At 29.4% G+C, this 17,903-nt stretch overlaps 1 protein-coding gene across 1 annotated transcript; it reads right to left on the bottom strand.

Annotated features, from left to right (window-relative positions):
* Positions 1–17,062: 17,062 nt before the first annotated feature.
* On the bottom strand, positions 17,063–17,671 carry LOC129962347 (uncharacterized). The gene has a single exon (XM_056076094.1). It carries the CDS (start codon positions 17,669–17,671, stop codon positions 17,063–17,065), a length of 609 nt encoding a protein of 202 aa, XP_055932069.1.
* Positions 17,672–17,903: the final 232 nt, after the last annotated feature.

Here is a 17,903-nt window from a genome sequence, read left to right as displayed (position 1 = left end):
CTTTTTTTTATTTTACATGAAAAGCAAAGAATAAAGATTTTAAGTCTTCTGGATTTATGTGAAAATAAATAGGTTTGCCTTCTCATTCATGCGAAAGCAATAAACACACATTTACAGCATAGCTAGAAATAGTATAGGTTTCAAAATCTTTAAATGAGGATCTTTTGTTTCAGAAATAAGGTTTGTTTTTTATTCTTCTGATGTTTGAGTGGTAAAATAGAAGTCTACGTTCCTGAAGATCGAATCATGAATCTTAGAAAATATATTTATGATTGCTAGAACTGAGATATACAGTGAATGGCTAAATTATTATGAGAACTTGATACTTATTTACAGAAAGGCCTTAACTTCGCGTTGTTGCCATTAAAGGATGAATGAGTTGTAAAAAGGGAATGCAGGAGAAGTGAAGCATCAATTGCACCATATTATATGGGAAGGAATGGGCAAAAAACATAATTTAACTGAGTCTGAATGCTTGATGATTGTAAGGGCTCAAAGCGTCAGAACGAGTATCAGCTAAACGGCTGCACTCTTGAAAGTTGTCGAGGACAGCAGTTATTAATGTTTACAGAAAATGAACTACCAAGCAGAAAATCAAATCTCTATGTATGGCTTGTGGTCGTCGCAGGTTATTGAACGCTTGATCTGAAAGAAGACTTGCCATAATTGTCCAATGCAACAGAAGAGTTACAGTGCATCAAATCTTAATCAGGGGGTAACTGCGAAGATCTTTGAAACAGTATACCGTACAGTGATAGAGAAGCCGATGACCTGTTCGAAAGCGTTTATTGTATGTCTTGAACAAAAGCAGACGTCTCCATTTAACAAAGATTGGACAGTAGATAATTAGAAAAGTGTCATATAGTCCAATGAGATTTCAATCATATCATGCAAGATGACAGACTGCGAATATGGAGAAAATAACACGAAAGCATGGATCCCAACTGCATTGCTACAACACTTGAAGCTAGTGCAAACAATATTATGGTTTGGGGAACGTTTTCTTGACATTGTATATATCCTTTGATTACTGCGGAACAGCGTCTGAATGTCGAAGTATATTTAAGTGTTATAGAAGATGAAGTACATCATGTTATGTTAATAGTACACCCTGAAGTGGATGGATATTTCCAGCAGGAGTATCCATCACTATCATAAATCTGGAGTTCTCCGAAGAGATTTTAACTCACTTAGTTGGCCGACATAATCTCAATAGCAATCCATTTGAGAAAATGGGGAATGAGTTCTAACGGTCATTAGGCAGCTGGATGCAGTACCATCAAAACTTAAAGAATCCGAAAGTGCGGTATATCGGATATGGTCTCAAATTCCTCATACCACCTATTAACAACTCATAGATCCATGCCAAGAAGAATTCATGCAGTATTTAGGACAAAAGAGGGTCCAACATCGCTTTAAAAAGGCAGTCATAATAAATTGTCGACTTAGTATATATCTCAAAGTAAAATAATGAATGGAAAGCACTCATATAAAAATAAATTTCCTAACTTTTCTTATTTGGAATATCAAGAGAATTACGCGTCACCAGGCTGAATGTTGATGAGCCAGCAGATTACATTTATTTTCATTCATTGAAAGCTCTATTAACCAGCAAAATATATTAAAAGTATTCCAAACGGCTAATCTTTTGGAATGTGGATTAATGCTTTTGAATACGAAAAAAACCCAGTATAGCTTCATTAAAATTAAAAAGACCTATCATATAAATTATAAGCAAAAAATATCTATACTATAATTTAAGATGGTATAGATATAATAACCAAACATCAATTGAATATTTTTACCATGCACACACGTTCTTAAATTTAATTCTTTACTTTTACATTATGAGAAGCAGCTCTGCTGACATTTTAGACAATAGCAATACCAAGTGCAAGCTGCGAAAGCTCTTTTATATATCTAATGCCTTTGTTTCATTATCTCACGGTCTCGGAACGACAAAGAAAAGGAAGAAAGAAAAAGCCCGAGACTTAGTTCTTTTGAGTGTGAGCGTGAACGAACTTCAACGTAATCATGAACACTTTTGTGTTGATAAAAATGAGAAAGGGGGATTTGTAATATTTTCAACATTTAACACCTCCAAAATTTTTCGGAAATAATATTTTTTATGAATGTATATAAATATTTTTTTACTAAAATTGTAACTAAGTGTATTTTACAAGACAAAGGCAAATTAATAATATGTTCATTTTAATTCATCTTTGAATCAGATCTTTCAGTTTTTGTGTAATTTTAACCTTTTTATTTCATATAGTGCATTATAACTTTGTCTCAGGGTCTAGATATATTATTAAGCATTATTAGTGATAAATTTAAATTTGCACCCATTCTATATATTTTAAGTATAAAATAAATATAAATAATTTTTAATGTATTTCTCTAATGTTTCAAAAGCTCTATATTAACTATTTGATTCTTTTATTTAGGCCTTATTTAAATTAGAACGGAGAAAAGTCTTCGCGTAAATTTAACATGGAACCTCTAAACTGATTTATAATATTTGTTTTTTAACAATTTTTGAAATATTCTTATGACACATATTCTATTCAAGGGCTGGTCATATATAGCAATCACTGTAAAGTCATTTATAATGTTTAAATCATATCAATTTCAAAATATTTTTTATATTATTATTTAGGTGCAAATGCTTTTTTAATCTTTGCACTCCTAGGTATAAAGGGCCAGACAAAAGTCAGGGTCAAGTTTCAATTATATATCTAAAGAGAGAGGGGAAAGGGCGCAGTTTTGGTATTTGCTCGAGACGTCCTTTTAGGAAAAAACGGCATTGCCTATCGACCAGATTAGGTGGCAGGGTAATATGCTTTCGGTTACGGGACAGGAGGGTTCCAGGTTCGAGATACGATTCCACCGAAGAACCGGTTTTCAGGCGAGTATGGTCCGTCGGAGCTAAATGTCTTCCTGCTTTGTAGTGTGAAAGTTTGGAAAAAGGATCTCCAGTTCAAATATCATCCTCGTCGTCTAACCGCGGTGCAAAATTACTAGATCTGTCCCAAAATATACTTAGTGTTTCTTTAAAACGGATGTGATACTTAAAATCAGACACTTTGAGAATTTTGTCTTAACATCCAAGGCAGCCGATCCCATGTGTCTTAAGGCGGTAAGAGTCGGGGTGGCATTCACTAAATAGGTTGTTTGCGTCTTTTATTTATTTTTTTTTTTTTTTTAATGTTTTCAAAGGATTTTTGTTTCCATTTTCATGTATTGTTATCTCAAAATAGGAAAGTTCAAAATACCAAATGAAATTTTTCCACTTAAGTGCTCTGTTAATGATGAGATAACGACACGCTCTTTATTTTTCAGATAAGTATCAGATGTTTTCAATATTTAAACTATTGTAATAATAGAAAGAAAAACTATTACAATATTATTACAACCTATTCGCGTAACAATTTTTCTCACGGAATGTAAAGCGAATCTTGTTATTTGAAAGGAACTCATTTTATATTCTCAGCATCTTATTCTGTCATCAAAAGGCTTTCAGAATTTTTGATTGCTGAGTAGAACTACGACTGAAATAGCATTAAAAGACTCAAAAAAAGATTGTGGATTTTTCCCCCCTTCATAGAGTGAGATAAGCTATAAAAATGCTGAGTTCCTTGTACCAATCCCATTCTGAAAATCTCATCGGCTGTGAATTACTTCTAAAAAGTAGCAATTCATAGCCGACTTTTACGTGCTTTAAATCAGCATTTGTGTTGTGAAAATAATTTTTGTATTTAAACACTTGTTATTTCTTTATTATGAGTAAAAGAAAATATGAACTCACTGAAGAAGAACTCAAAGTAATTTTACTTGCTTCTAATGAAAGTGATAATAATCTGTCATGATGATTTTCAATGTCAAAGAGTGTGCTTGGCCAAAAAATGGTACTTTAGCTGATTTTTCGTTTATTTTTAACAAAGAATCAGCAGATAAAATTGACTAAAATCAAATGAATGAGAAAGAGAGAGACGAAAAATCACCAAATAATGTCTGGGGCTATTTCAACCCTTCTTTCACAGAATGTGCTGAGAATTGTCGGATTGATATCGTAAACTATGAAAAATTTTGTGATGACTCTAAATATAATTTATCTGTTTCACCTGACGCCAGAGATTATTTTAAATCGCCTTTCACGAATGATATGTGTAAAAAATTCGTGAAAACAAACAAATATGCGGAGTTTGTGCAATTTGCAACATCAAATGAATGGGAACCAACTGGTAACAAAAAATGGCGATGGGAGCCAGTTACGGACATCGCTGATCTTTTCAATTTTACAGCCATAATATTATGGGAATTGGTAAGCTGCCAAGAATATAAAATTATTGATCCTTCAATCCTATGCTAGGAAACGATAAAGTGAAGTGGATGATGACAAAGGGTAGATTTTTAACATGTCTAAATTCTTCCATCTCTCAGATCGAGAAAATGAAATTTCTAAAGATGATTCCTCATTTTATATGATACAGAAACTGGGTCTTTTCATGTGTGCGGTCAAATTTTCAAAAGTAGTTTAAATCATACTTATTTATCTCTAGGTGAAGCTATGCGAAGTACAAGGGTAGATTGAGCATAGTGTAATATATCCCTAATAAGCCGTAGGAGAAGGGAAAAAAGGCATTAAAATGTGAGTTAAGTGCTCTTTTTCTTTGATACCGTGGGAAAAACAAAGATAAATTATCAAGAAGTGAAAATGGACTTGGTTATTGTGTAGTAATCTTCTTAACTATAAATATTTCCAAAGGACACCATATATTCCTTGATATATTTTATACGAGTGTTATGCTAATGAAGGATTTGTTTCAGCTCTAACTCTATAGAGCTAGAATAGGGAACACAAATCGAAAATTCCTTCCTCCAAATTTAAATAGAAACTTCTGAAAAATGTATCGAATGTATGAATGTATTGAAGCGCTAAACGTAACATGCACTGTTTGGAAGGACAAAAAAGATTTTCTTCTTTCTAAACAACGAAGAACGAATTAAAAATAAATTTCTTTCTTAAGAACGAAATTACATCCATAAAATGTAGAACAGGTGGAAATGTGTGCTTTGTAACCTGCTCAAAGGCTATTGTGGAATATAATAAGCATATGGGTGGAGTAGATTTAGCGGACAAATACAGAAAATGTCATAACATTGGAAGAAAATCTCGTAAATGATGAATATACATGTTTTGATATTTAATAAATATAATTGTAAATAATGCCTATATTATTTATTAGACGACGAATTTTCCATAAAGAAAAACCTAAAACTCATTTAGACTTCAGGATGTCATTAATAGACGCACAGTTGACAAAAAAAGAGTAGCTTCATCAGGCTCGCAGAGTGTTTATTAAAATCCAGACTCATGAAAGAATTAAAATAGATGAGAGAAAGAAAAAAATGTATACGATGTGTTTCATTAAATTAAAAAATCATTTCAAATCGAATTGAAGTGATATTTGTTAAGTTTGTTTATTTGTAAACTGTTTTCGACCCCTATCATGATGAGCATCATTAAGTAACATATTTCTCAAAAAAATTATTTCAGGTAAATGATGTATGTATATTGTTAGTATTTGGTTGAAACTAACTCTTTTATTCTTAAGAAAATATGATCCATTTTCAATGTTTTCTTATATTATGGAGAATTTGTAAAGCTTAATTATCATCTTAAAAAACAAACCAAATTAGAAATAAATATTAAGTTAATAGCCAAAGAATCTAAAAGAAAGAATAACTGAATCCGGCCCGAAGACTTTCGCATATCTTATAAAACAAAAACATTCTATTTATTTTCCATGAAATAATTTATTTAACTTTAAACTATTATGAAATTATTATTTCGTAATGTGAGAATTTTCATTACCATGTTTACCAAAATTTTCTTACCATGCCAAATTTTTCATTTAATTTGATAATTTAGTTTAAAATCATATTATATTTATTTACGTATTGACTGAATTCTTAGCTATATATAAAGTGTTTCTGAAGCTGTTAATATTTGAAAATGAATGTATTAAAATCTGTTTTTCAATAAAATTTCTAAAATGTCGTTTGGGTTATATTAATTGAAAATATGATTATTAAAATTCAATAAAATGTTTAAAATTTAATCATTATTTTCGTAATGTGTTTCTCTTTGTGATATTATCTCACATTTCATTTATTTTTCTTTTTTTCAGTATTAAATGAAATTTTAAAAACATGTTATTTCATCTATCGAATTGCTTTAATAGAAATAAAATTTTGAAATCTTAATATATGATGCATTTTAGTGATTTGACAAATTTTTAAAAGCTGTATTTAAAAAAAAAATTAGTAAATATGAGTTGCAAAACAAAGATATTTTTGGGATGTTTATTTATTCCAAATTCTTTTTCGGTTATTTAATACAAAACAAGAATGTCTAAGTTTTGAAAACATAATGTGAAAAATTCTTCCAAAATTTAATCAAATTTCTTTTTTAAAAAATCTCTCTTAGTATTACTATAAAAAATTCAAAATAATGTTTTATAATCAAAAATTTAATGAGCATAACGATTTATATTAAAGAATGTAGTACTGAAGATAATTAAAGTAAAATTCTTAGCTAAATGTTTAAAGAAAGTATATTTTCGAAATGCGTTTGAGAAAGTAGTATTTCGTGATTTTTTTATTCAACAGATGTTATTATTTCGGGATCGGGTAAAGATTTAAAACATTATCTGGACTATTACTGAATTGCATTGACAGATAAAGAAAATTACATTGTAATATGTAATGTATTTATTATTTAATTTTGGAAAAACTTTGTATTAATATTTTAAAAGTTTACTAAAATTAGATGAAAAATAAAAATGTTTTTAAAATTAATATTAATGCTAATTTTTATTTTTTCAAAAAATTCGTTTTTCGAGAAATTTAAATAAAAACAGAAAATAATTTTTTTTCTTCTCTAAGATAGATCAAAGAAACAAAAGACATGTATATTTCGAAATCGAATTTTGTTAATGAGGTTAATGAAGTTTGAGTAAGCTAAGAAACTGAAGCAAGATTTTTATTTAAAAAACGATTTTACAGATGAAAAGTATTTTCGATTTTCAAAATCTCTAATCTACATATAGGCTTTCTTCTTTTGCAAGAATTGTAATAGTCACAGCCCCTGAGATAACAGTTAACATGTAAAAAACGTCTGAATCAGTAGAATTAGAGAATCTCATATTAGAGTTTCTCTAATTCTACTGATTCATTCGTTTTTGAATTTTTTGAACAGTTTGATGAATATACTACGAATAATATATGCGTCTGTAAAAAAAAATTATGAAACTAAACAGAATATTTGTTTTCAAACCAGAATTATTTGCAGGAAGTATGTAAAATAGGAAGGGGGGGGGGTAACTTATAATGAAAAAAGAATCAAAATAACAATACTTTTGAACAAGCGTGGGTATAAGAAGAGCAAAAGAATATTCTTCACTCTATCCTCTGAACAAATTTTTACATTAGTAGCATTCTATCTCTGAATTAAACTTACTTTATTAACTATTAATGCATTATTGTATTTTGGTGTAAAATGATTGTGTTTATAATTTCAGGGTGCTATGAATCATATTGAAGCTTTTATTTACTTCAAGTTTTGCACACATGAAAATTAGAAGGACCATGAAGATAAAATGAAGACCACTCTTGTATTGTATAAAAATTTCTAACAGGATTTAAAAAAACAGCCAATACGTATTTGTAATGAGATAGTTGATAGAAATTAATTGAGAACCAGTTAGCTATATTTTATATGACGTTATGATGCTGAAACTAAATGATGTAATGTACCATTATGATACTTTTTTGTTAATAAAGACCGAAAATAGTGACGGTACAGAATAAAAGTAGTCTTCCTTATATCTAATAGTATTTAGCTCTACTTCAAAGGTTTTAATAAATATGCTAATAAATAATCTTTATTTCATTCTACCATCTACAGAGAGAATAGTTCTAATCTAAATGTGAATATAAGGGATTTTAAAATGATCTTTCCAAATTAATAAAGAAACTCGTTCGTATTTACAGCTACAATCGAACAGTATTGTAACTGTAAGTAAAATTTTATTTAGTTAGTATGATTCCTACTTAAAAGCATTAGGAGGCTAATTTGGAATGGACTTCATTAGATTAAACCCTGACTAGGTGACGAGAACAACATCTGAACAGGGTCTCCTCTACAAACATCTCCATTTTCATCACCAACCGCAAAGATGTTACTATGCTTGCTTGCAACGAAATTGCTTTTTTCTTTTTAAGCTATAAGTTTGTGGTTTTTTCGCACTAGTGTTTCCCTTCCCCAATATAACTCGACATTCTATCTATCGGAGGCCAGGTATAACTTTAGTATAAAAGTTACACTGAATTGTAAATATATTGAGTTTGACGATTGTACCTTCGTATATACAATTTGCATTTTTACCTCTATCACGTGACATTAATATATTAAAAACTACTTGTTTATAGGGAAGAGACAATCAACTCAACTCATCTTAGTTTTATTTGTAATATTTGTAAATTTGAATTGTTATGTTTTTGAGTTTTTTCGCATCATTTATTTTTATTTGCATAATTAAGTTTTATATACATATGTATATATAATTTAATACTTACGTTTAAAAATTTTGAAAAATATCTTGTATTTCATGGCTTTTACTATGCGAAGTTGGAATTTATTTACAAGGTTTGTCTTCTAAAATTTTTCTGTATATTTTTGTGTGGAAAGTGACAAACTTTTCTTCTTTTTTGTCAGATTCACATTGTGTGTAAATGAATCTTTATTAATAGTAATTTTAATGAATATAATGAATTGTGTTTATTATATAACTTTTTGTCTTATCTTACAAGTTCAGAATATCATTTAGAATTTTTCAGTGAATTTGAAATTGTACCTTTAGTCGTATTATTTATGTTCGGAACATGAAAATATCTACCTTTTTTAAAAATATAAATGTATATCCATATTAACTTTGCTAAACAAATTTTGGAATGGTAGGTCTAAAGCATACTTTGATCTCTTGACAAGCACAGGGATTTGAATAATTGGTTTAAAATAACATTATATTTCAGTTGCTGCTAACCTAACAGCTCGTTGAAATTGTGTAATTAATCTTTGAATTAAAAAAGATTCCATTGTACAAAGCCTCATTTCTATACCAGTTATGTTAAAGACATGTATTCAAAAATCTTTAATAAAGCTGAACATCTGAAGAATTTGTATTAATGGCAGTAATATTATAAATTCTTATTTATTTTGTAGCATATATTAAAAAAGTTTCTTATCATATTTTAAAACTATTATGATTGCGTATTCAAATAATTTTTTGTCATTTTTTTCATCATATTAAATGATTTACTCTGACACATGATTTCACTTTTAACTATTTTCCCTTATGCTATCATACTTTCCTTTTTGGTTACATACATAAACTCATTTGATTTAAACATGTTGTTTTTAAATATATTAACATCCATAATTTTAATTTTCATGATGATGCTATTTTTTTTAATATTATCAGTGAATTTTTTATGTTGTGTATTTATTTTTTAATTTTTTATTATGTAATTCATTATTAGAAGCATGAAAAGTGAACAAGATTTAATCCACTGCATATCATAGCAATAGTCATGATGACTGACTGGATTTCCTTTTTTTCGGTGCTTTTTTTGATTACTAATGTTACAATTTCACTCTGTGATAGACCAATTTGTATGCTGAAAGATCAGTAAAAAAGGATTGATAAATATGTTAACCTTACTGTTTTGATTTTAAAAACAATGAGAAATATTTATATTTGCTATGAAAGATTTGGTAGAATGAATATTTTTAAATAATTGTTTTGAAAATAAATTTTATTGTCAGAAATAGGTCACTTAGATCCATGTTATGTAATTTTTGTGTGTCATATATTTCTAAATTAATTTAGATTTATTATTTTGTATTTGTATTTTAAACAAATTAATTTTTAAAATACATTTTATCTTTTGAAAAAAAATTAGTTGATATTTTAATCTTACATGATTTATATGATACTGGTTCTTCAGATATAAATAGATTGATTTTTTTAATTAATTGCTTTAAAATGATTACCTATTTACTCTGATATACAAAGTGCAAACAATTTTTTTTTTTTTTTTCAGCCAATGGTTCTGTTTTGCTTTTTTGCACTTGAAATAATTTTGTTTTCACTTTTCTTTTGTAATCTAGCTGCTCTTGTATATAACACATATCTTCTTTTTATCTTTTTAACGATGATTGGATAAATTATTAGGCACGGAGATGAAAAATCTTTGAGTTCATCTGCTCTGTTAACTGCCAATTCAACTGGCAAATATTTCTTCTTATAGCCTTTTACACATTGAAATATAGTTTGTAACATCCTTCATATTAGTATATTTTCTTGAAAAGTCTTCAAATATACATGTTAGACCTGCTTGTGGATAACTGATTTTCATGTTGCAATATATACTTTATGAAATACAATATCTAGCAATGCATATTGCATTTTGTATGCAATGTAAATATGTTTGTAGTAATTTTTATATTTAATCAATATTTAAAAATATATATTTGTAAAAAAACCCCAAATTGTTTATTAATTTTAAAAATTAACAATTCATTACAATTTAAATATTTTTCTAGTTTTTCCTCAGTATGGAAACCAACCAACTTTTTGCAATTAGAAACAGTGCTGGGAGGTCGAAATATAGAACAAATCAGAACGCATGTGAGAAAGCATTTTCCTCGGCCGAGTGAAAGAAAACGTGTGAGGACACATGGATGGGAAAAAAGACTTTCGACTCCTGGTGGCCGGGCAGTTTTGATGCGAAGAATCTTAAAAGGACGATTTGTTTTGAGTCATTAAAAGAGAACATTGTTTTCTACAGTATGGATTTGCTTATCGTGTAGTTTTTAATAAATATATGTAAAGAAATTAATAAATATATGTTAAAGAAAACTGGAAATGTTTGCAATTTTAAATTTCAATGTTAAGCTGATTCATTTAATTTATTTTTAAAAATCTTGGAGGCATGAAATTTATGAAAAATGAACTATAAAATAGAATTGCTGCTTGTTCTCAATCTGTTGCAAACAAAAAGATATTTCAAGAAATGTGTTTTGAAAAGTCTTATACTTGAGGTTTGTTGATAATGGAAGTGGAAATGAAAATTTTGAATTATCAGAATTTAAATAAAGATTACATTGCTAGAATTACTTTTGTGAGACTAGAACAAAATAATATTCCATTTAATTAGGATTATTGTGCAAAGTATGGAACTAGTTTGGTATTTTTCTTGCATGCATGTTCTATCATTAATCATCACTATGATTTCCTACTGAAGGCAAATCTAGTTTCAGTAAAGAAAAAAAAAGTGATAGGCAAAATTTTTTAGCGAAGGCAGTAAATTTAAAATTTGGTATTGGATAAATTAAAAATATTGACTTTAAAACAGAATCAGAATAATAAAATTAACTTTCAATTTAGATCAAATGAAAATATGAAATAATGTATTAAAAAGATCACTATTTTAATAAATTTATTAATCCCCAAATTAACATTAATCTCATAGAAAGGTGTACGAAATTGCCGTAACAATATTTTATTGGTTACTGAATGAGATTAAAAAGGGTACATTTATATAATATCAGCTATAGTAAGTATAATATTTTAATACATTGTTTTCCTTTTTATGCTAATATTAAAATCTTTACAATGTTGCAAGTATGTAGAAGAGCATTACTAATCTAAATTTCAATATGTTGATCTCTCTCTTTTGAGCAAAAATGCAATTGATTACATTTTACTTTTTTTCTATAATAGTGCAAATTGAGAGGCAAATGACTGAATATTAAGCAAATATCACTTCATTATTGCATATGAAGTGAAAACAATTAAAGATTTATTTAAGTATACTTCATTGAAAATAGTTGAAATGTTGAAGAAATGAATTCTGCCATCTTTCAAGATGTATTAAAACAATGAATACATTGAAAAATTTCTTTGCATGTTCTTATGACTCTGGAAAAAACTTTTAATGACTACATTACTTAATTTTTCCCTTAAATAATTTAGCTGGACTTTAAAATTTAATGTCAATTAATTTTCAAAACAAAATTACTATTTACCATTTCCCAGCAAACTTTTTAAAAGGGGAAGGGGAGCCCAAGAAAAATTGTTGTGAAAATAGTCATTTGCATTTTTATAATTGCAATAAAATGGCCCAAAATGTTGTAATATATCCTACAATGAGAGTTGTATTTTATATAATATAACTCTGGAAAGAAGAGATATAGTTTCATATATATATATATATTTTAAGCTCTTAATTTCAATTCTAATTAATTACCAAGGTTTTATCTTAATTTAGCCCATAATAACTTCATTCTAAAATATTCTCTTATTTCGTGATCCCATTCCACTTTTTCTATTTAATTAATTCAAGAGACGCTTTGTAAAATGCTTTAGTCAGCGGTTCCCATGCTTCGAGTGAAAGGATATGATGAATGGGATGAATTAAAGCAAATTTAAAAATGCAAAGTGTCTTCGCTGTCTTCGAAACTGCCATCTACTTCAAAAATTGTGCTTACATTATATAATAATAATAATAATATTTTAAAATTAAATTAAATCTTAATTTCCTGATTTTTATTTTAAATTAGTTTATATTAACTTCATTCTAAAGCATTCATTTTAAAAAAAAATTGATTTAAATGAAAGACTGCATTTGTTAATTTTTAAAATGGTGTAAAAATAATTTTTGTACAATAATTTGTTATGGCTGAAACTCATTGAAATTCTGTTTTTATTTTTTAATTAAACTTCTAATTGAAGTTTGATTTTAAAAGTTCATAGTGGTTCTTTGCTCTAATATCAAATAGCAACTTCCTGCCTAATTAAGTGGTTTATGCTGCATATTGCTCTGTCAATCTGGACAAACCTTTGTACCTACAGAGATATCTCACGGGGGGGGGGGCTATAAGTCAACATGAGAAAAAACAAAAATTGTTAAAACATGATAAAATCTGATTCCTGAAGAATAAAAGTTTTGAGCTGTGTGTGCATACCATCATTAAAAGTCCTTAAAAACTGCTTAATTTTTTTAATCCTGAAATAAGGACCTTAAAAGTGCTTTATTATTATTTTTTTTATGTAACCATACCATTTAATTCTGATGGGGGGAAAAAATGTTTCACCATACTAGGTCTGCCTGATTATTGACTGTATTTTCTTAGTGATGTTGGGTCTTTCAATATTTAACAGATTTAATGAATTCGGAGATCAGTGAAAAAGGTTTTTTTTTTATCTCAGTTTGACATATTGATAGAATGGCGAAAATATATCCTTTTCATTTACTTGATTCTTCTTTCAACTCCTTTTGTTTGTTTAGATATGGAGAATTTTTTTTTTTTTTTTTTTGGAAATAATTGTCATGTTTTTAACAGTAACTTCAGCTCATCCTTGCTTTTCTGCACATGATTACTTGTTTAATTTGTTAATTATATTTCAGTGCCACTTAGTGACTTTCCATTAGTAAATTATATATGTGGGGTTTTTTTCCCATTAATTTTTGTGCAAAAGTTGGCTTGAAAATGTGCATTTGATTCATTATGGGCTTTTAATGTAAGTATGTATATTGAATGATTCAAGGCTTCCAAAAATTAAAATAAAGCAAAATGTCTTTATTGCTCAAAGGTTACTTGTAGGTTATTTGTTATTCTTCAAAAAGATACCAAAAATAAATTAAGGTCCATAATTTTTTACTTTTTCGGTTATGAATTATTCTAAGAGAAAAAATTGTAATTTCCAAAAAATTCGAACTTGAGATTTTGCATTATCTCTATGATACAAACCTCAGAATAACACATTTGTAGTTTGTTGTCTATCCAGAGCCGACCTTCTTTGTAAAGGGGCCCGGGTGCAAGAAACCATTTGGGACCCTAAATTATTTGTAAAGTATATATATATTAAAGCATAATATATAATACTATTGCGTGTTTATTTATTACTTGATTTTGCTATTTGGTACGAACTTACTATAAGTTTAAGCTGGTTCATTTCAATTTTTTAATAAGTGGACTGTAATCTTATTTAAAATCAAACGACAATTCGAAAGCCAACTTTTTATTTGATCGAGGTTCAACCGACCCCGCAACGATTCAGTACGAAACTGATTTTTAAGAGCTGATCCCCTGTCAGGAGGGTTACAATAAATTTTATCGCTGAAGCCAAGTCAGCGCATGGTTGCAACATTCTTTAACAAAGAGCGCCAACGAAGCGGTAACACTCCGCCCCGCGTTGCGTGTTTATGCAACAGAAGTTACAATTCAAGATTCAAAGTTATAATCAACAATATATAACAAAATATATTTTTTTTTTTCAAATTCAAACATGAAAATATATATAAAAAAAGACATAGAAATATAAATAAGTATGAACCATAAATGTACAATTAAATATGTAAAAATAGAAAATAAACATTTGAATATGTACAGAACAATATATAGTTTTTTTATGCACAGATTAGAAAATCAAGTCTGAATAGGTAGGAGGCAAATTTTAGAGATTGGTCTTTTAAAATGACCACTTTTAGTTTTGACAATTACAAAACGTATTTAGCCGTCCTGTCAGGGAATAACTTTTTCTTCCAAGACACCATTTAAAAGGTGGAAGGTTATCCTTCTTTAGTAAAACCATATTATTTTTTGAAAACCGCCATTTTTTTCGGTCTTGCAAATGATTTAGATAGTCAATCGACCAGCGTTTCCAGATTTGTTCTATTATTTTTGTCAGTCTTTGCCAACGGGCTAGTTTACTGTCTAGTTCATTTATTACCGAAGGCTCTGGGATAGAATTTATGGGCCTGCCTATTAAAAAATGGCCTGGAATTAATGGTTCTAAGTCTGAAGCATCAGAAAATAAAGGTGAAATATGTCTTGAGTTTAGGAAGCCTTCTATTTGAGTAACAACAGTTAAAAATTCCTCATAAAATAATTTTGCATCAGCAACAGTTCTTTTTAGATGATGCTTGAAGGACTTAACCCCAGAGTCCTCCGAAATTAGCGGCCCGAGGGGGAAGAAATTTCCAGGAGATATTTTCCATTGCCAAAAACCTGGATAAATTTTCATCAGGAAAATTAACAAGTGAAGCGAGTTTTTTCAATTCTTTGTTGGCTCCTATAAAGGTTTTACTATTATCACTAAATAAGGTTGAGCATATCCCTCGACGAGCTTTTCAGGCAAGCAATAAATGCTTGTGATGTTGAGTCAAAAACTATTTCAAGATGTATAGCCTTAGTTACTAGGCAAAGGAAAATAGCTACATACACCTTATGCAAATTACCCTTTCTTTGATTTTTGTACGTTATGAAAAATGGACCGCAAAAGTCTACACCTGTGTTAGAAAATACAGGGTTGGGACTTACTCGCTCTGGAGGTAAATTCCCCATTAATTGGTCTAAGGGAGTAGGTTTGCACCTGAAACAAGTTATACAGTTGCGCACGACCTTTCTTGCAATATTTTTGCCTCCAATGGGCCAAAATTCTTGCCGAACAAAATGTAATAATGATTGATGTCCTGCGTGAAAGTTCTTTAAGTGATAATACTGGAAAATTAGAGTAGTAATTTTGAGCTTTTTAGGCAGTATTTTCTGATGTTTATGATTGTAACTAACATCTGCATGAACCAATCTACCACCAACTCTTAACAAATTGTCTGCATCTAAAAAAGCATTTAAGTGACTTATAGGATCCTTCTTCAAAGTTTCTCAGTTTTTTAGGACTTTTATCTCTTTATAAAATTCACTTACCTGAATAATCTCCATTAATTTCCTTTTTTCTCTTTCCAATTCACTATTTGTGAATTGGACCGGTAGTTTTTGTTTTATTCTTAATATTGAATAAAAACCTGCAAAGAAAACTAAATACACGAATTAATTTTAAATAGTCATTACTTATGGCTAAAAAGTCCTCAAGAAATGAAGTATTGTTTACAGAAGATAAACTAATATTTGATTGTGATTTAAGTTCAGTCAGATATTGTTCATCTGAAATTACAGGTTCATCAAGTTCAACACTAGAATGTTTTTTAGTGTCCGGCAAACAGTCAGGACCACACCACCATAAGTCTTTGGTTAAGAGTTCATGAGGGTTCAAACCTCTAGATATTATATCTGCAGGATTAAGTTGGGAAGAAATATGTTTCCACTGGGAGTTTTCTGTTAGAGTTTGTATCTTTGATACCCGAGTAGCAACAAAAGTTTTTAATTTATATGAAGGTGTTTTTATCGAGGCAAGTGCAATTGTTGAATCTGTGTAACAGATTGTTTCACTGATTAGCATCTGAAGAGAAAAATGATTTCTTTCTATCAACTGCGAGAGAAGGAGACACGCTGACAACTCCAAACAAGGGATTGAAATTACTTTAATGGGAGCGACTTTTGATTTACTGGCAATAAGTTTATTGACAGCTGTGCCATCTTCCATAATAGACTTCATATAAACTACCGCTCCGAAAGCAGCTTTAGAAGCGTCAGCATAACCTACTATAACAGTTCTTTCATAAGATTCTGTCAAGATATACCTAGGAATTTTGAGATTTTCGAAGACTTTCAAAGATGTCACAAAATGTGACCATTCTTGTTGAATTTACTGAAGGAGAGTATCTTCCCAGTTCAATTGTTGGATCCATAATTTTTGCCTTTGTGATAACAGGATCAACGAGACCTAATGGATCATACAAACCAGCAATAACTGATAACACGTCTCTTTTAGTGTAGAAAGGCTTAATCTTTAAGTCTACCTTAAAAAGAAAATAATCTTCGTTTGGTTACCAATTAAAACCCAAAGCTTTTACTGAAGAATGTCGATCAACGAGAAAATACTGTTGGTTAGTTTCCTCAGAGCTATTATTTATGAGTTCAGATGAATTTGAAGTCCATTTATGAAGCTCCATGCCATAAGTTTACAGCATTTGTATTAACTGCCTTTGTAAATCCTGGGCTGCTTCTAAAGTAGCAGCACCCGTGACAAAATCATCCATATACACATCTGTTAGTGTAACTTGCGAAGCTAACGGAAATTTTTGTTGCTTCATCCAAAGCGAGTTGCTTCAAACAACGAATGGCCAAGAACGGAGCCGATTTTGTGCCATAAGTGACAGTGTTAAGACGATAAGTAGTTGGAAACTCATTCATATTATCCTTGTATAATATTTTTAGCAGATTTCTTTGTGATTCATCAATTAATATTTGACGGTAGATCTTCTTAATATCTGCCATAAATGTGTATTTATAAGTCCTAAATCTAGTCATTATTTCAAAAATATTTTCTTTCACTGCACCGGCAAGAAGCAAATCGTTTAAACTTTGTCCCGATGCACTAGGGGCACTGGCATTAAATACAACCCTTAATTTTGTGGTTGAGTTTTCAGGTTTGTAAACTCCATGATGCGACAAATAATAAGATCCTTCACAAAGGTCATTATTCCCTTTTTCCATATGACCCAAACTTTCATATTCTTCAATAAACTCCTTATATAAATTTTGCATCATGGGATTCTTATGCAATCGCTTAACTGTTTGGTTAAGTCTAACGTTGGCTAAGGCTTTAGAATCGCCCAACAAACCTTCTTTCATCGGCATTTTAATTACATATCGACCATCCTTACTTCTATTGTGGGTTTCTTTAAAATGCGCCTCGCAAAACTTCTTCTGTACTAAGAATAGTATTTTCTTCACTAATATTTTCCACTAACCAGAATTTTTCGATTACTTTTTCTATATTCTCATTTCGAGAAACTAAAGTACATAAATTAGTACATGGCTCCTGATTGTTTGTATTTACATAGCCACCAGCGACATAACCAAATACAGT

This window comes from Argiope bruennichi, chromosome 2 (assembly GCF_947563725.1).
Source record: "Argiope bruennichi chromosome 2, qqArgBrue1.1, whole genome shotgun sequence".
NCBI lineage: Eukaryota > Metazoa > Arthropoda > Arachnida > Araneae > Araneidae > Argiope > Argiope bruennichi.
This window is presented reverse-complemented; position numbering and strand designations above follow the sequence as displayed.